Here is a 21,225-nt window from a genome sequence, read left to right as displayed (position 1 = left end):
CGGAGCCTTGGCTCACACAGAACAGCAAGCTATAAAGGGCCCCAAAAAGACTAGTGTAAAACAATCCAAACAGAATAAACATGTCAATATTGATATATTTGACCTTAAAGGGTCATTCTGCCCATAGCTTTTTTAGACAAATGAGTTATGAGCTAAGCCAACCAAAATAAAAATTTTACACACATTGACATCTTTTTAATATAGTATACATCTTGCAGCAAAATATATTTTCGTATATATTCATGACATAATCTGAAAATTGGGCTATTTTGATACTTTTGACACTTTTGCACTAAGTAAATGCAAGAAGTTTGAAGCCCTATAACAATGCCTAAGGCAAATATGAAATTATACATAATTATAAATGCTGATATGTGACAATATTATGAATATTTGATAGATTTTTAAAACATATTATTTTTATTTATTTCAAGTGGCATAAAAAGTGGCCTTATAACCTAACTTCTCTTTTATATATTCTGCATTTTTGAAAGTATACTACCATTCAAAAATTTTTAAATCAGCAAAAATTTTATGTAGCTTTTAACTAGTTTTACAATGACTGTGGCCCAGAATCTTCAGAACTTTACAATATAGAAATAAATGAAACAATGAAAGGTATCTGACAATTTGTAAAAGCAAAAAATATCCAATTTCAGACATTTATCAACAGATCATGACAGTGAGAATGAATTCATAATGATTGTTACATGACATGAAATGTATGTCTTTTCAACCTGAATTACAAAATACCTTTATAAATCAAAAAGATGTATCTGCTTTAGTAATGAAACAACCACTAGTTTTTGGCAAACAGGAAGTAGAACATTGTAGAAAATGAAAACCTGGTCATATTTATAAATTAACCAGGGGCAGATCCAGAATTTTAGGTTAGAGGGTGCAAACTTAAATTTTTTTTATCTAAAACAAATTACCTTTTTTTGAGGTAAAATTATCGAAATATTCTGTATTAAGCTGAGGACAACCCATGCTTTGCAAATTTTACGGGGGCGCAAGAGATTACCTTAGTTATATATGGCAAAACCTTTTGGAATTTTGGGTCTCTATGCTCTTCAATTTCATTCTTTATTTGGCCTTTTAACTTTTATGATTCCAGCATCACTGATGAGTCTTTTGTAGACAAAAGTATAAGCCTGGTATCTTTAATGATTTTTCCCTGAAAATCCTAAGGCTTAACCAGATTAAGTTTGGTGTCATTGATCAAGTGGCTATGAATTGTAAATGCTGAAAAGATGGGTCTTAAATTTGTTATTGACAGAGGGACCAATGTAAACCCAGTATCTCATCCTTCCTTAGGACCTGGGATATAATAATAATTATGGTACAGATAAAAACAAGATATGTATAAGGTGTAGATTTTTGGCTTTGATTAACAAGCACACTCAGTATGGTCAAACCAGCAAATATTTCTTCTGCCTAATTGTTAATTCAATACAGGAGTATTAACCAACAGACAAACAATCTTGGCTCTGTCTCTTAGAGAAAAAACCGACTCATATTTTCGTGCCTCACATAACGTAGTTTAATCTGGAATGTTTTGGAATTCTTTGGAAAGGTCACTATTTCATCTTTTTCTTCTCTGCAATGAAAACAAGTAAAAGTTATAGTTAAAAAGTTTCAAGGATTTCCTTTAATAAACGCTGTCACATAATTCACATTTTTGTACTTTCAGTAGTCAAGATATCTATTGTTTCTTTTCTTCTAGATGTTGTATGGTTGCTGTCTCAGTGACATATACCCTATATCACCTTTTATCAAAAAATTTCGTGGTTACCGATTCTCGTGGATAGATGAAAAAATGTACCTTCAAGGATAATTGATTTTGAGGTTTTGCCAAAGTCTGCATACAAGCTCATAGAATTTTTTTTCTTCATTTAACATTTCAATTCATGGTTAGCCAATACCTACAAAATCGAGAAATATTTGTATCCAAAAAAATAATAAAACGCCAGTACACATTTCTGTAAAACGAGGAAAAGGAACAATCACCTGCTATGACATAACTTTTTGAAAATGCAGAAAACACAGATAATGTGATTAAGTTTACAGCATCTAAGGGATTATAAAAAAAAATATAAAACACAAGATTACCATAGCAAATAGGAAGCAACAATATTTAATCTACATATTATTTGCTTGGTATTTTCCCAATTTTGTGGCATTTTATTGATAACTATGGCATGTTTCTATGAACATAACTTCATATCTTAAAGAAACAATCTTGATTTTGGGAGATGTGAGTTTTGTAGCATCTCAAAATCTCACATTTACCTTTGATATGTTCAAATAATCTTTCCAATAAAACCCCATGATCATTAATAAGACTGAAATGCCAATAAAACCATAGGTCACTTCAGCAAATAGTAGTATGCAGTCAACATATTTCAGACCCCCCCCACACTTTTCAGTCTACTCCTACACCATAGATACTAATGTTAAATGATGTTTGTAAGACTTTAAAAGGAATGACTTCAACTTTACCACTTGGTTAAACTCTAGTTTTAACACTGCATAAACTTTGGATCTTTCCTTAATATTTACTCTGACTCCCAATACTTACTCTACAATATTTTCCTGTATAATATTTACGACATGTGCAGTAATTTGTCGACGTGCACAGACTGCCATATCCACAAGGAGGGTAACATGAGGCTAAAAATAGATCAAAAGTTTACTGACTTTAAACAACATTTTTGGAAGTAAAAGTTTGAGTAAAAAAGACAATTGTTAAGTTGAGGAAGTATTGATTTAAAAAGAAATTGAGCTCAACATTCCACAAAAATAAATGCTGAATCCCAAATTCCCAAAAAATAAAACACTATTCCCCTGATCCCCAAAAATAATTCATCAATTCCAAAGTCCCATTAAGTATAAAACCCGAATTTCCTGCAAAAATAAAGGCCCAATGCAGACATCCTGAAAAAAGGTACTTCTGTCCCTCTCTTGACTCTTCTTAGAATTAAAGGAAAAAGAGTACAGCAGCATATAATAATTTTTGATTAATTAATGAACTTTCAGTGCCATTTTTTTATTGCTGAAGGGTTTGATAAACATGAATTGAATGGCATTTATATCTTTTGACATAAAAATTCACAATATCCAATAAAATTAGTAGATTTGGCAAACTAAGTCTTTATATAGATATAAGAAGATGTGGTATGAGTGCCAATGAGACAACTCTCCATCCAAGTCAAAATTTATAAAAGTAAATCATTATAGCTATGTCAAAGTACGGTCTTCAAAACAGAGCCTTGGCTCACACCGAACAGCAAGCTATAAAGGCTCACACCGAACAGCAAGCTATAAAGGGCCTCAAAAATTACTAGTGTAAAATTAAAATTAATGACTGAATAAAGTAACATTTATTTTCAGTGGAATATAGTTTTCAAGTTATTTTTTTCCAAATAAAAACCTGTGTGCTGGCCACTGTTGGTGATTTAGGTGATTTATGCAAGATGACTCTGTTTAATTTTTTTTCAACATTTTATCACTATGGGGAGATAATCCAATTTGTTCATCATATTTAATCTTTAAAGAAAATTAACTACATTTTATAGTAAGATTAAAATTACTCTTAGCATCACAGGCAGCAATCTTAAGGGTGTCCCAGGAAAAAAGTGTTAAGGCAATTCTTTATAAATGTCAAAATCATTATTCATTAAAATTCAAAACAAATCTGAATGTTTGCTTCTAGAAATACATTTACATCTACCTCTTACACAAGGGCTCTAAAACCTTTCAATTTAAAAAAAAAATCTGAACGATATTTTATTACATCAACATTCTCCCATTTTTTTAGGCAGAAGGGGGAGAGAGGGATTCATAATACTTGAACGGTTTTGGCCATTTACATACCTTAGCATATGGTAAAAGAAGAGGTAAAATTAAGATCAATAAGACAGCAACCTAACATGTATAAATGATGTGTAACACCTGATTTATTTTGACTTGAATATTATCTGAGGTTTATAGGAAATTTGATCATGAATTATGGGAAATTTAAATTTTATCTGAAACTTGCATTGCTTGATCAAGTTTTGTTTTATAAAATTATTAAATTACTTAAAATTTTTTACTAGCTGCAATTTACTTACGAAATTGACAAAATGGTCCCCAGTACTCAGGTGGACAGCGACATCTATTCGGTAAATAGCAATAGCCACCATTTTGACAACCAAGATGACATGTAGCTGAAATGAAATTTGAATCTTCAGATATTTCAAAATAAGTTCTGTTTCTCAAGTTTATTTATCTTTGAATGCTTTAAGGAATTCACTTTTTTTTTAAATATCATTAAATTGTTTTAAATCAAAATTCTATTGTAGATTCTATTCCAAAACAACAGAAAATGAAAGAACCTTAGTGAGCTTGCTCACATACCCCACGTCCCCACATTGTCATTGAAGAAATAAAATAATTGTAAGAAAAAAAAATTGTATCAGAAAAAAATATTGAATCATAATTTCCTGTCAATATGCACATCTACATAGTATGTCCTTATTATCTACACAGTTTCATGAAATTCTGTTGTGTGGTTTGAGAGGAGTTGCGATGACAAAAGGTTGCAGTAGTATATTGGGCAAATAAGTTCAAAGGGGCGCAACTCCTGGAAAAATAATTGAATCGTATTTCCTGTCGATATGCACATCTACGTAGTATGTCCTTATTATCTGAAAAGGTTTCATGAAATTCTGTTGTGTGGTTTGAGAGGAGTTGCGATGACAAAAGGTTGCAGTAGTATATTGGGCAAATAAGTTCAAAGGGGCGTAACTCCTGGAAAATTAATTGAATCGTAATTTCCTGTCGATATGCACATCTACGTAGTATGTCCTTATTATCTGAAAAGGTTTCATGAAATTCTGTTGTGTGGTTTGAGAGGAGTTGCGATGACAAAAGGTTGCAGTAGTATATTGGGCAAATAAATTCAAAGGGGCGTAACTCCTGGAAAAAAAATTGAATCGTAATTTCCTGTCGATATGCACATCTACGTAGTATGTCCTTATTATCTGAAAAGGTTTCATGAAATTCTGTTGTGTGGTTTGAGAGAAGTTGCGATGACAAAAGGTTGCAGTAGTATATTGGGCAAATAAGTTCAAAGGGGCGTAACTCCTGGAAAAAAAATTGAACCGTAATTTCCTGTCGATATGCACATCTACGTAGTATGTCCTTATTATCTGAAAAAGTTTCATGAAATTCTGTTGTGTGGTTTGAGAGGAGTTGCGATGACAAAAGGTTGCAGTAGTATATTGGGCAAATAAGTTCAAAGGGGCGTAACTCCTGGAAAAAAAATTGAATCGTAATTTCCTGTTGATATGCACATCTATGTAGTATGTCCTTATTATCTGAAAAGGTTTCATGAAATTCTGTTGTGTGGTTTGAGAGGAGTTGCGATGACAAACTGTTGCAGTAGTACATTAAAGTTAATAAGTTCAAAGGGGCGTAACTCCTAGAAAAATAATTGAATTGTAATTTCCTGTCAATATGCACAACTACATAGTATGTCCTTGTTATCTAAAAAGGTTTCGTGAAATTCTGTTGTGTTGTTTGAGAGGAGTTGAGATGACAAGAAACAGGACTGACGGACTGACGGACGGACAGACGGATGGACAGACAGACGGACGGACGGACGGGTCAAAAACATTATACCCTCCGCAACTCGTTGCGTGGGGTATAATAACTTATCAAATAAATGTAAAGATAAGACACAACTGAATAAAAGTTAAGGTAAAATGATAATCTTGATTCACAAGTAACAACTTTAATATCAAACAGATTTTTCCTTATAAAGACTGCTTCTCTTAATTACTTGTAACAAATGCATTTGTACTAAATAGTCAGGATTATTTACATAAAAATAAGAATATGTGGTATGATTGCCAATGAGACAACTCTCCAACAGAGAAGTTACATAGGCATTTCTCTAACAGGTCTTCTTGCATAGAGATTGACAATAAATGGAAGAAAACATGCATTTTCTAGATCTCTTAGTCGAAATGGTATTTTATACTACTATTTTTCCTGTCTTAAGTCTTGGATTATCTTATTTCAAGATGATGAAATAATATCAAATTGACCATATGGAATTCAAAATTTTTAAATAATGTTATGATGCAGAGCTTGTGAACTCTAACTTTTTTCTCTGTGTGCTGAAGAGCACTCTCTCTATTTTCATATAAAATGTTGTGAAAAGAAAGAAATATTTCAATCATATTTTGTGATTTAGATTTATGAAATCAAAATTAAACAATTCGTAAAAACTTACGTCTTCTGCAATATTTGCCTTCCCATCCCGCCCTACAAACACATGCTCCAGGTCCAACACATCTTCCGCCATTCTGACACATATTTTTCAAGCAATATTCTATAAGATAAATTTATAAATACAATGATCATAAAAATGTCACTTTTAAAAGAAAACACATATCAAACAAGCATTCTGAGAGTATTGCATGGCAATACATAGTCCCCTACCGGGTAAAAATTCATTTACTGGAACAAAATGTTAACTTGTTCTATAACTTTTCATGGTGTAAACAAAAAGTAAATATCATGTCAATATCTTCAAGCATGACTAAAAACAGTGTGGAAAACTGATTATATGAGTGAAAAAAACATTAGATATGATTAATAGTTCTCTAAAATTAGATATGATGTAATACAGTGTATATCTATTTTCAAATTATAATCAAATATAATTAATAGTTCCAAATATTTTTTCTTTCATTTGTCACAAACTAATATAGATTTGTAACTTATCTATAAAATGTCAACAACTTTTATCTACACAATGTAATGTATTGAAATATATACATTAATAAAAATAGATTATTATCTAATTAAAGGATTTCTCTTCATAATTTTTTTTTTATATATATAGCATTCAGAAAATTAGTTTATACTAAATAACAAACAAACCTGACAAAAAATTCTTCAAATAATTTAACAAAGAATGTCTTTTAAAAAATGAGTTATCTCCCTTTGTACAGACATATGGTTTAACATAGTACTCTTACATTAGATATGGTCCAGAGTTATGGTCCATAACTCTGGACTAAATCATCAGACCGGGACAAAATTCGAACTTGATCTATAACTTGTCATGATAAAACTATATACCAAATATCAAATCAATATCTTCAAGAACGAAGAAAAAAAGTGTGGAAAGCTGATTTGCCGGACTGACGGATGGACAGACGGACAGATGGACAGACAGACAGACGGACAGATGGACGGAGTGCAAACCTAAAGTCCCCCTCGACTTTGTCAGTAGGGGACTAACTAGAGTGCACATGCTTAAATGTCTCACCTGCTTAAATGATCATGATTGAATTTTATGTTGAAAATCTTTTTAAGGTAAGTTTTTACTAGAGGTAAAACAAAAACTTAACAACTGAACCATGAAAATGAAGCCAAAGTAAATTGAATCCTGTTAAAAGGACCTGTATATCATATTTGTTTTTCATTCATTGTTTTGTACATAAATCAGGCTGTTAGTTTTCTTGTTTGAATTGTTTTACTTTTGTCATTTTGGGGCCTTTTATAGCTGACTATGCATTATGGGTTTTGCTCATTGTTGAAGGCTGTACAGTGACCTATAGTTTAAGACTTCTTTGTCATTTGATCTCTGGCGGAGAGTTGTCTCGTTGGCAATCATACCTCATCTTCTTATTTTTATAAGTACACCTTGCAATGATACCAGATATATTATCCTCATACTCACAACTGATAAAATCATCTGATAAAAAATTATATAGCCTTTTTACAGTAGTCACTGAACCATGAAGTCAACAACAAAGGACATATGCCAGATAAAAAATTCAGAACCATAAGGCAACTGTATACAAGATGTGGAATATCAAGCTAGTTTACTTTAGAAATATAGAGCATTACACACCTAGTTTATGCTATGTCTTTCATTCTGTGATAGAGAGACAAAAATATATTGTCAATTTTTTGGAACATAATATGCATCACTTATAAAAATAAATGGAGAATGTGTGCATGGGACACAGATGATGCCCTGCTTGCATATAACGTTATAAACGACATTACTCAAGAACGGTAAAGGTGACGCCAACTTGATCTGTGTATTGTGGTAATAAGCATTGTGTATAAGTATCATAACAGTTGGTTGAGGCAAACTAAAGTTAGAGAACAGAAACCATTTTTGGACGTAAAACTATGGACGAACATACTGACGGACAAGGGTAACACTGAATGCCCCCTCTGCTGCAGCGGGGGCATAAAGAAATTTCTGTTTAATAATCTTTGTGGCTGAAATATGCCATTTTATATTATGAATGTCCTATTTTAGATTCTACATGAGCAGAAGCACATCATTGTACATGTCTTAATAGTCTTCTAAAATAAAGAATTTATCCAAATAAAAAGATAGTGATGCTTTCGCTCGGTGACAGTTGAAATGAGAAAAAAATTCATTGGATAGAGAGACTGACATACACATGGATGGACAGATGAGGAGGAACACCAGTATACCCCTTGGAGCAAGAGTATGAATATGTAACAATATTTACAAAATTGCCAATCTGACCCCTTGAACCCTGAATTCCAGCAGTTACACTTGTTACAATATCAATTGTATTGAAAAGTGAACCTGCAAACTCTGGATGACAGCCTTCACCAAGGTTACAATACTTACTTAACTGACATTGTAATCCTGCAAATCCTGGACGACACTGACACTGGTTCCCTGCTACACAGTAACCACCATTTTCACAAGTAGGATAACAGAATGCTGAAAAATAAAACTTGTATTTTCAATTTCAGTGACTCTGGAGGACTCAATACTTCAAAATGACATTGGTAAAATAAACTCTTATCAATTAATGCTGGAAAAAGTAAACAATTTCAAGACAGAACCAATTTTTACTGAACAAGTCAGAAAGGCTGATCAACCTTAGGAATCACTTTAAATTTATTTACTGTTTACAGGCAGCTCTTGTAGAAATCTATTTTTGCAATCTCAACCTGTATGCCTGAAATTTGTGAATCTAAATTGTTTTTCTGTATTGAATATCTGTACAAATTTGTTTTGGGCATTGCGTAAGATCTTGTCTTTCTGTACTCTTTGAAACCTTTCTAAATTAAAAGCATATTGAAGTACAACCACCAATATTAGAGTGTAAGAATGCATGATTTCATATCAGTATGCTAATTACTGGGGATTCATTTATTTTCATGGATACCAATTTTCTTGGATGGAGGGAAAATTGTATTTTTGTGAGTATTTAATTTTGTAGTTTTGCCAAAGTCTACATATAAGCTTATAGAAAATGTGTACTTTGTTGAACATTTAAATTAATGGTTGCTTTCAGTAACTGTTTGAATTTTTTGCTTTTTGTGGTTGTTTAGTCTGTACTTGTGTTTTTGTAACCCTAATAATTCAGTCATTATATTCCAACGCTCTTCAATGGCTACATTAATGCCCCAAGGCCTAGTCCATGAAAACTCATCATTTAGTCATTCTAAATAAGCTCAGGATTTACCTATCTCAATAATAGTAAGTTACAGGGTATTTGGATCTCTCAGCTAGAGAGCGCAATAAAAATTCTACTTTATAAAGTGTTCAGGCCTTGGAGAGTGAGAAAATGGATCATGTGGAGGAACTGAATTATTCAGGTTACTCTTTTTAATGCTATTATGTTTCCATAGAGTTCAGTATTTGCCTGTAACAATTACTTATTGCATGTTCTTTTTAATTCTTAAATGTTGCTTTTTTAATTAGATCTGTCAGGTTTACCCATGTTTTTTCAAATGTTTGCCGAGATTTATCAATTCAAGATAAACAGACGTTACATGAGAAAAAACAAACCATTTTCACTGACGTTTGCAGAGATTTATCTATTCAAAATAAACAGACATATCTTGAGAAAAACAAACCATTTTCACACTGACGGCCATGGTATCCCATGGGACAGTAACAAACCCCTGGACGGACACACACACCTCCATTAATACAGTCTTGTTCACACACAGCTTGTTCACAAAAGACTCCTTTGAACTGTTCTGTACACCGACATCGGTTAAATCCAACACAAGTTCCACCATTGAGACAGGTTATAGAACAAGATTCTGTAAAAAATATAAATATACAAAAATTGAATATTCCAGCAATCTCTCTACCCTACAATCTTTGGGGCCACTAACTATGTAACAGGCGGTAGGGATCAGCAACTGAAATAGGTAGTTTTTTCCAGCATCTTTATATATGATAAGGTTGAGAAATTAAGGTGAAATATTATATAAATAACACATTGCTGAGAGGGTGATAGAGCAGATTGTTACCCCGAGAAAACATTGTCAACTGAGGCGAAGCCAAGGTTGACAATGTCTTTTTGAGGGGTAACAATCTGCTCTATCACCCTCTCAGCTATGTGTTATTTAATTTATTATACTGAATGTTCTGTTATTACTCTCTATTAAATTTCAAATTCAAAGTAATAAACTATGTCTTCTTGTACATAACAATCATCCGTATTTATTAAAGCGCACACTTGAGCAAGCATCTCTGTGAAGGGTAATAGAGCAAATTGTCTCCCTCGTATTAACCAATCAAAGTCTGGCATTTTGACATGAAGTATAATAAATAATAATGTTGCAATTAAAAACCTCTGTTCTAAATACATCAGATATTTGTCAAATCTATTTATCTCTTCCTTCAAAAGCGTAATCATGATCACTATAGATATATTTTTGTCAAAAAATATATGTTTGGGTAAGTATTTTTGCAATTCAAAATATATGAAAATGTTGTGATACTGGATGTTCCAGCTGCTCACCCTTACCAAAAAAGGTTAAAAGTGGTCCCAAGCATATAATTGTCAAATAATGCCAAGGAGAACAGAGTTACATTTTAGGAACTTCTTACTGGAAAATTACCCATCGAGTATTTTTTTTTTTTTAGTGTGAAAATTGTTACATATATAGTCACATTCAAAGGTAGATAAGACGGGGAATGGTGACCCAACAATTTTTGTAACTACTGATAAGTCAAACATTGATGCTGTTGTCATATTTTCTTGAATGAATCAAAAGATCTATTTTATACTAATTATTGACAAATTTTCAACCATCTTGATTTCTTAATTTACAGACACATGTGTCATATGCATGTACAATGAACTCCTCTAAACAGATTCCTTTATTTTTGTGGGTACTAATTTTCGTGGATTGAGGAATAGTTGCAAATTTTGTGGATATTTGATTTCATGGTTTAGCCATTCCTATAGAAAATTTGTAACTTGTTGAACATTTAAATGTGTGGTTAACCTATAATAATAATAATAATAACAATAATAAATTCTTTATTTAAAGAGGGTAAACACAGTTAGTTACAATTACTAATCTTCGCTGAGGCCCTCATATACAATACAAGTAAAAAAAAATAATAATAAGAGAAAAAAATCAAACATACAACATTTAAAACACATAGTCAGTTCACAATCGTATAGTCATGATAGTTCAGTGTACATGTACCATTAGAACATATAAAACAGTTACAGAGTGCTTGTAGTAAATAGATATTATATACAAATCAAAATCATAAATTCTAAAAATGTAATAGTTGCAATCATTTCAAGACTGAATATTAGAACTGCCTCAAGTATCGTTTTATAATTTGTTTAAAACAAAAAGTGTTTTGCACTTTACACATTTCATATGGTAGTCCGTTCCATAAAACTGATCCAGAATAAGCAAATATCCCGCCAAAAATAATGAGTCAACATAATTCTACATCAATAATCTCTATCTAAGAGAATTAATCCATATCATATCTAAGGCAACAATTTATAACATAAATTACATGCCCCTGAACTCACCTATTTCACACCTATGACCTCTGTAGCCAGATAAACAGACACATAAGTTTTTTCCCTTCAACTCACCTATTTCACATCTATGACCCCTGTAGCCAGATAAACAGGCACATAAGTTTTCTCCCCGCAACTCACCTATTTCACACCTATGACCCCTGTAGCCAGATAAACAGGCACATAAGTTTTTACCAAGACAAGATCCACCATTAGCACATCCACTGGGACATAACTCTATAAAAAAAATAATAAAAAAATTAAAATCTTAAGACAGATAAAACCAAAACTTTTTTTCTTTATTAAATGTAAAAATACTTTGAAAAATGCAACATAGATATAATTGGTATTTTGATGTTTGCTAATCAATCCCCTGCTTTAATTAGCAATTTACACATTAAAAAGATTTTGATAACGACTATTTGTGCAATAACATACTTGAATTTTAAAATAAAAAAAGTGTTTATACTATATGCATGTAACATAAATTTTCTTAAAACTTAGGCCAGGGTTTTTAAATTTGTTTGTTTACAGATTTTTCACATGAAAAATTTGGGTCGGTCGGTCGGAAAAAAAAAAGAAAACAAAATATCTTACAAGACATAAATATGTAAAAAATAAAATATATATTTCAGCTTGCTAACAATATTTTTGGTATGCTATTTTGTCATCATTTCTTAAATTTTAGTTCCAAATATTATTGCTTTTGAGTTTGGAGATGATAAATCTTACAGAATTATGACAAAAAAGGCAAAACGAACTTATTGTAATGGGTTTTTAACACAGGTTTCGTTCTGCAAAATTATTTGCCAAAACAACATTTCAAGGTCAGTTATGGTTGTCTATTTTTTAGATACGTAAACCTACAGATTATTCTTAGATTTTTATTTTTTTTACAACACAATATGTAATCATTTCTGTCCGCCAATGTTTAATGCATTTAATTTCATAAAAAAGAATATTTTTATTTAAATTTCAGGGATAATGTATTTGTTAGGGTCGGCTGGAATAAAAAAGCATGAAATGTCAATTTTTTTTTCATTCTGCAAATCGGAAAAAATAGGGTTGGCATATCCGTAAACCAACAAATTATAAAACCCTGGCCTTACATATGAAAGGATAATTATAGGGTTTTACTTTTCCATTTATTTTTATAGATTTAAAAAAAAAATCTCTTCCAAATAACAAATATATACAACTTGAAATGTTCCTAATGAAGATATAAAATGAAAGCGAACTGAATGCAGTAGATTAAATTGGTACATTTTAGTCAGATGGTTATTCAGGCAATGCTAAGCAGAAATACGCTTAAGTGTCCTGAGATCTCAGTTATAAAACTATTCTTAGTACTCTGAGTACAAAATCCAGAATTTTGATTGGTTGAATTCTAAGTCTGAGTATGATAATCGTACCAGAAATTTCTATGACCTGAAGTTATAATTAATTGTTTAATCTTTAACATTACCTGTTTCACAATACTGCCCTGTGTATCCAGGGGGACAAAAACACTTGTCTGGTTGGTAACAGAAGCCTTCATTCTGACACTTGACTCTACATATAGCTAGAAGTAAAAGAAAGAGTCGTTATTGTGTTGATCAACCAGGTCATCAGTTTTCTTGTTTGAATTGTATTACATTTGCCATTTCTGGGCTTTTTAAAGCTTACTATGCAGTATGGGTTTTGCTCATTGTTGAATGCAGTACAGTAACATTTAGATGATAACTTCTGCATCATTTGGATGCTAGTGGATATATGTCTCATTGGCAATGATACCATATCTTATTATTTTCGGGTTGAATTTCAAAATGAAAAAAATATCCAATTAAATTGATTGTTATTCACTGACTTTAAAAAAAATATTCAAGAATTTTCAGTCTGAGTTCATACATTTAAAAATCTAAAGACATTAGGGTAACATTTGTTAATCTCAGTCACAACAAGAATGTGTCCATAGAACACGAATGCCCCACTCGCACTATCATTTTCTATGTTCAGTGGACCGTGAAATTGGGGTAAAAACTCTAATTTGGCATTAAAATTAGAAAGATCATATCATAGGGAACCGGTGTACTAAGTTTCAAGTTGATTGGACTTCAACTTCACCAAAACTACCTTGACCAAAAACTTTAACCTGAAGCGGGACAGACGGACGGACTGACGAACAGATGCACAAACCGGAAAACATAATGTCCCTCTACTATCATAGGAGGGGCATAAAAATAATAAAAGGTACATGAACAACTATTTTGTTTTTTTTAACAGAACTCTATATAAGGGTCTGGCTGAGGGTCCTCAAATTCTGAATTCTTGCATTTTTAAGGCATTTTTCTCTATTCTTTATAAATTTTGCCTATTATTATCATTTTTTTTCATTTAGCACTCTGTTATTCTCTTTTCTTTATTTTTTGGGCCCATTTTTCTGCAGTATTGGCCCATTATTCTCTATTCTGTACACCCCGTCCAGAGACTCCAGACCCTCCTATGTTCTAAAGCAAGATAATATATTTCTTTGTCTAAAAATGTCAAGTTTCCTAAATTCAAGAATGAAATTAAGTGATGATGTCATGTCTTTGCACTTGTACCAATAAAAAACCAATTTAAAAGCAGAAAACCTGGCAAAGGAGAAGGGGCTATAATGGCCAATATTGGCCTCAATTTTGAGAATTTTTCAAATTCTACTTATTTGTATGTGTATGGCTTTCTTTTTCCGTTGGACATATGTTTTTCTGTAGTTATGACTACACAATGCCGTGTTTTGACATCACTTCACGTGCATATTTGCTGGATTTTCGCAATTTTTTACTCATTTTCACTAAGTTTTTTTACGAAAAAAGTACCAGCCCATTCTTGCCCCAACAAAATATTTTGTCAGAGCAATAATATCAACAAAAAGCATCTTGTGTTGAAATATTTTCATGGGGCAAAGCTGCGTTCATACTGAATTTTAATTAAAAACTTGCTGAAACTGGCATCAAAATTCTAAGATTATCGTCTGTTTTTCATATTTATCGGTACGCAATTGTCAGACTAAGAGTTGACCAGGAACAGATGTATTTTTTTTTAACAGATTTTTTTGTCAATGGTTGATAACAATAAAGTTTGGCTATAGTAAGTAAAGATCAGTAAATAACAAAGTGTTTTCTTCATATTAAAGTATAACATAGCCTCTCAAGCATAGCCTAGCCCTTGCGTATATTTGTTGTAAGTGATTACGGAACTGACGCACGGAATTTTACTGGTGCTGTTGTTAAGAAGCTTTTTATAGCGGAATAGAAATCAGCGTATCATTCGTTATTACCAGACAGAATTGAAAGAACTTAATATAATTTAAAAGATGCGATCATATTTTTCAAAATGGTGGAATTTGTACCTCGTGAAAGGTAAGTTATGCATAAACTACACCCTGAACATGTCACGTAAAAAGTTCTTCCGTCTTTTCATATTATTATCTCTGAAGAAAAAGCAAAATAAAAACAAAATTTTAATTCTATGATTTATTTTCTTTCAATTGCTCCAAATTATTCAAAATTAAGTAAAACGGAACACAAACTACAAAACACGTATAAAATTCCACGGCACAGCAGACGAAAACTTCATTTTCCATTTTGCACGTCTGTTTGGTAAAACAAAAATAATTTAGACCATGACACAATCAACAATAATGAAATGGCCATATCAATGATAAAAACAATTTAGTTGAATCGTAAATAAGTAGTAAAGAAATGAAAACGAAATAATATTGTTCCGTCCTTTTATGAATCAAAATTATAAATAAGAGTTATTAACGTCATGTAGTTGATGTGGCAGTGTGGTTCATATCGCCTACACGCTATGTCAGTAAGCTAAGGAATTACGGTCGAGTCTCATCAGGACCAATTATTTTTTCCTCGTTTCGTAATGTTTTACATTTGTCGTTTTAAATCATATTATCATTTATCAATAATATTGTAAAGACACCTTAAACAACAAACAATTTAAAAAAAAGATAAATAAAAGTATATACCCAAACTTTGTTAATTGTTAATTCTCAAGCTACATGTACTATTATTATGGATAGATTTGCATGTGTTTTACCCATGAAGAAATGGTATATGTGCTAAAGAGGAAAGTTCCGTCTGTTGACTTTCATGATAGATATAAAAAAAAAGAAACAAAATCAATATGCACCAATATACATTAAGACGGTTTTTTTTTTTAAATTTTTAGACATAAATGGATTCTGCAGACAGTGGACCTAAATTATTACATGATAATTTCCTTGTAGAATTAAAAATGAGTGAGTATCTATATAATTTTATGCAATCGATTATTTGATATTGAGTGAAGAAGATTCATAGTTCAATTAAAAGCATTGCGAAACCAGATTTAAAATTACATATGTATGCGCAGTATCCAGAAGTAAAAGTACAAAATATGGAACACATCATGTTATAGTCTGAAAATGTATGAAATATTTGCCACTGGATTTTAAACATCAATACATTCATTTAATATTCATATAACCAAACACAGAAATGAATTTGACAACTTAGAATGTTATTTCTACTATGGAAAATCTTGTGAAAATTTTGGTGCACTGGCTTGCATAATCTACGCTAGTAAGAAGAGTGGAAGACAGAGTTTCATCTTAAAAGGAATCTGTTATATTTGATCCAAATTTTGTGTTATGTAAATAACAAACACCAAACATAAAACCTCAACATGACTGTTACTTAAAACAGCAATTTAAGTTGAACAGTCATTATAATGCCGGGCTTGTCTAATGTCGAACATGTTCTGGTATTGTCTGTAGTTGGTTTGCTGTCTTATTCATTCACCTCGCCATTTAATATGGCTATTCTGCACAACACATTGTAAAATATATTCCGCCTATATTCATAAACATGGTTATTTCTATTCTCTTTTTTACAATTATAGTTATTAAATTTAATCATGTTATTTCACCATTATTCTTTTAGCACAGGCTAACGTTAGATTTTGAAATACAGTTAACACATATATATTAAACAAAAAAAGATTGCAATGAAATTGTTTAGGAGTTGAATAGAATTTGCAATTGAATGTACCAAATATTAATTGTATCCTCTTATGTATGTTTTTTTTTCAGAATGGACAACATAAGAAAGGGACGAAAAGATTTTAAATGTATATTGTGTGAAAAAAGAACAAAACCCGGAAAAAGAAGACCTTTGTGTGGAGAAGCAAATAAAAATCTGCACAATTTTCTCAGTAAGAGTTTCCTTGTTTTATCTAATGATGATGACGTTATCTGTGATACTTGTTGACGGAAATACTACAGAGAAGAGCAAGCTCAAGTAAATACACCAACTGTTCTTACAACTGATACAAATACAAATGATCCTGATTTTATGCCACCATCCGCACCTAAAAGAGCAAAATTAAGTTCTCCTTTATCAATATCGCTTCCTATTTCTTCAACAATTGAATGTCAAGCACAATGTTGTCTTTGCAAAAAGCATGGTCCAAAACTTATGGTTGTTACCCAAGAGGCACGATTTAACACATTTTTGGGAAAGAATATAATTATTCCTGCCGGATCACGGTGCTGTCCTCGTCATTTATGTACTGAAGTATTTACAAAAGAAGCTTACGAAGACATAACAAGTGTGTATACTGTTTCTGACTTCAATCGCAGCGGACTACTTGAATTGATAGATACAATTAGAGAACATGCATTAAAAAATAAAAACGCTAGAATTGAATTTGATAAATCTTCTTCTTTAAATGACACAGACTTTGGAAATTTGACTGGCTTAACAATAACTGATTTTGAAGACTTATGTTCTCACATTCCAAACTCAGCTATAAGAGATACCCGAGTACGAAGCATGAGAACATGCATTGGTATATTTTTTACCAAACTTCGTTCGGGGATGTCTAATAAGATATTAGCAACTCTGTTTAATATAAGCAAAGATTCTATCAGGAAAGCTATATCATCACCAAGAGATGCAGTTAAACAGCACTTTACACTAAAATATTTAGGTTTTGATCATGTATTTTTGATCCGAGAAAGTGTTATATAAAACCACACTCGTCCACTGGCACAAACACTATTTGGTGATATCACAAACACAACTGCAATACTTGTAATTGATGGTACTTATATTTACATACAAAAGAGTGGACAATTTAAATTTCAACGTAGTACATATAGCATGCACAAATACCGCAACCTGATTAAGCCAATGATGTTTGCCTCTACTACAGGATACATTGTAAGTGTGATTGGACCCTACCTTTGTAACAGCAAAACAATGATGCCAAAATTTTAAACTCAATTTTCAAAAATAACTTGGAGAGCATTAATTAAAGGAATGGTTTGAAACAAATGATGTTGTTGTAGTTGATTGGGGATTTTGAGACAGTATCGACCTGTTAGAAGAATTTGGTATTCAAATTAAAATGCCAAGCTTTCTTAAACGTAACGAGAAGCAACTTTCGGTTGAAGACGGTAACACAACACGTCTAGTAACAATGGTCTGCTGGGTTGTTGAGTCAGTTAATGGTAGAATCAAGCAGTGGTGATTGCTTGACAAAGTATTACCCAATTCCCTTATACCATATGCTGGTGAATATACACGTTTTGTCAGTGCCATATGTCATAAGTATAGACCACCACTTAATGCTGGTAATGAAACTGAAGACCTACTCTTAGGTGCAAAAATGCTTTACATGTCAAATAAGAAAAATGAGCTCATGGAACGGGTATCAAATGAAAACTTACATTCCAGAAGTGGTAGGTGGTAAAAAATAGATGGCAACGATTCAGTTGAAGATTTTCCGAAGCTATCGGAGGAGGACATCAGGGACATAATGCTCGGTGTATACCAGCTTAAACTACCTAAGAGTTATACAGAGGAACATTTAGAAAATGACGAATACTATGAAGTCATGCAACAGGGACATCAACTCATTAGGGTTAGAATGGCAAGCAGGCATACAAGCAGCAAATCGCATAATCTATGGATTACATACGATGACTGCTGCATAAAGGCTTGGTACTGTACTTGCAAGGACGGTGCTCGAATTGTTGGCACTTGTAGTCATATTTCCTCAGTGATATGGTTTCTAAGTTTTTACTGGCATCAAAGTTGCAAAGGAAATCAAGCAAAGCAATGGAGGGACTATGTCCATGATGCTAATCAGCCAGAAATCATTGATGATAGTGACAGTGAACCGGAGGAGTAAACATTAAACATTTGTATTTTACTGAACAATTACTTGGACATATAGGGCATATAGTATAATGTCATTTTTGTTTTGTATGTCATTGTTGGGAATAAAACTGACGTACGTCGATATCAGGGTACCATTATGTGGAATATTAGCAACAACTGTCAATTTTATAAAAAAAAAAAAAAGCAGTAAAAGTGTTTTTGCCTGATTTAATATCTACTTCTTTTAACATTTCTTAAGCAAAAAACACATGTCAAATATGATGGCTTGACTGAGATTTTTTCAAAAAATTTTAATGGTGATACTTCAGAAGTTTTTTCATTATATTTAATATTCAATCATGCTCAATTATCCTCATTTCATTTCTCATATATTTGTTTTCCCTTTCACATATTTATAAATGAATATGTTTTAACTCTAATATTTGGAAACTTAATTTTTGAAAATTTCAGTACGGAAAATCTTAAACAACAATTGAAATGATTTTAATTCAAGTTTCATGTGTATCTGCAGATGGCGAATATAGAAGGGAAGACATTTATTGCAATAGTTAAATTGGTAAATTGGAACACTGAATTGTCACACCAAACTGGCATAGTTATTATTGATAACATAATACCTGAATTTGTGATAACTGTTGTTTAAAAAAATAATAATCATAGTCTAGTAAGACGAGTTTCTTAATCAACAGTTTGGTTAATCTGATACACTATCTCCTGATGTAGCACTTGTAACCTTGGCAACATTTAAAAAAAGGAAGGTTGAGGTAAAAAAAAAGGGGGGGGGGGGGGGGGATTTGCGCATTATATTTCTTAATTTGATATGAAGAACATGTGAAAAATTTATAAAGATAAACGTGCTAAGAATATTTCAGTTTTAATAAGGTTGAGTAATTGTTGAAATGTATAGTTTATGAAATTGCGAACTTTATTCATATATTATCTGTATACTAGTACGTAATATGTTATACCTTCTTTGTGTTTTTATCAACAGACTACATAAAAGTACACACAATACTCATATTGGTAATTCAAGGTAAAAGAATACACAAACAATAGTTGTAGATTCCATCTTGTGAAAAATTTCTGTAATTTAGTCATACATAGAAGAAATGTTAACTGTGTTGTTACCATAGCAACTATATTGCTGATATTAAATAGTTAAACTTTATATCAATTTTGTTCTTCATTGTATTACTACAATGTTACACTAGTAATAATGTATTCACGTTGATTATTTAAGGTGTAATCTATTGTAAAAAGTACACAATACATAAAAAAAGGATAAAATATGTTAAAAGCTGATATTTTAGCTTAGTCAGCATACCATTTTTATGACGTCATAACAAGAAAACAGCAAAAGATAACTATTAAATCATTGATGTTTTATAAGCTCCATATCATAGATATCAATTGAAAGAAATATCAATAGATTCGGAAGTGGGGCCAATTTTACCCCTTAGAGCCCCTTCTCCTTTATTTCAAAAAGATAAATGTCCATTGCCAACTAGTTTTCACTGCATTTAAGTTCATGGAAAAGCAACAAAATTTATACCTTAAAACCATTCATAGATAGATACTTGCAAATACATGAAACCACCAAAAAGAAATATTACATCAAAATTAAGTAAAAAAACTTTTTTACAGTAACTTCCTCTAAAAGATTTACACCAATATTTCAATATAAAATACCTTGACTACATCCTGGTCCCTGGTAACCATGACGACATCCACAAACACCTGGCTGAATGCAAATCTTTCCATCTTTACATGGCGGGAAACAGAATGCTGTAAATAAATTTCAAGAAGAATCAGTGGAATTGTTGTACATACCTGCCAACCTCTGAAACCTTCAAAGAGGGAGATCTCCCCTTCAGCTATGACAGCTGAGGGGGAGATTTTGCGTAAACGACATTTTCAAGTTAAATATATGACCTGTTTATTTATTCATCTACAAAACACCAATAACAGTTAATAGATATTCTTTATTTCTTCAATTCATGGTTATAATCTTTACAAGGTATGTTGTTTTTTTTTTTTTTTTCCCTTTTTCAATACCTCTGAGTCTCATAACTCATAACATTCCATATTTTGATTTTGTTGTGAGACCCACATTAAGCATGCTTTCAAACGTCGTACAGACCGTCAGATGAAACCGAAAACTTGATTGAACA

General features: G+C 31.8%; 1 protein-coding gene across 1 annotated transcript in view; it reads right to left on the bottom strand.

The window, feature by feature from the left end:
- Nucleotides 1–1,355: 1,355 nt before the first annotated feature.
- The window catches only part of LOC127719131 (von Willebrand factor D and EGF domain-containing protein-like), a 72,539-nt gene continuing 52,669 nt past the window's right edge, over nt 1,356–21,225 (bottom strand). Inside the window, exons 22-29 of the mRNA XM_052225156.1 lie at nt 13,318–13,413; nt 11,994–12,089; nt 9,922–10,113; nt 8,681–8,776; nt 6,284–6,382; nt 4,116–4,211; nt 2,582–2,673; nt 1,356–1,600 (exon numbers count right to left, since the gene is read on the bottom strand). Coding sequence (XP_052081116.1) covers nt 1,586–1,600; nt 2,582–2,673; nt 4,116–4,211; nt 6,284–6,382; nt 8,681–8,776; nt 9,922–10,113; nt 11,994–12,089; nt 13,318–13,413 — 782 coding nt within the window. The 3' untranslated portion in view covers nt 1,356–1,585. The remainder of the gene's footprint in view (nt 1,601–2,581; nt 2,674–4,115; nt 4,212–6,283; nt 6,383–8,680; nt 8,777–9,921; nt 10,114–11,993; nt 12,090–13,317; nt 13,414–21,225) is intronic.

The sequence above is a fragment of the Mytilus californianus genome, unplaced genomic scaffold (assembly GCF_021869535.1).
Source record: "Mytilus californianus isolate M0D057914Y unplaced genomic scaffold, xbMytCali1.0.p SCAF_10, whole genome shotgun sequence".
Lineage (NCBI taxonomy): Eukaryota > Metazoa > Mollusca > Bivalvia > Mytilida > Mytilidae > Mytilus > Mytilus californianus.
This window is presented reverse-complemented; position numbering and strand designations above follow the sequence as displayed.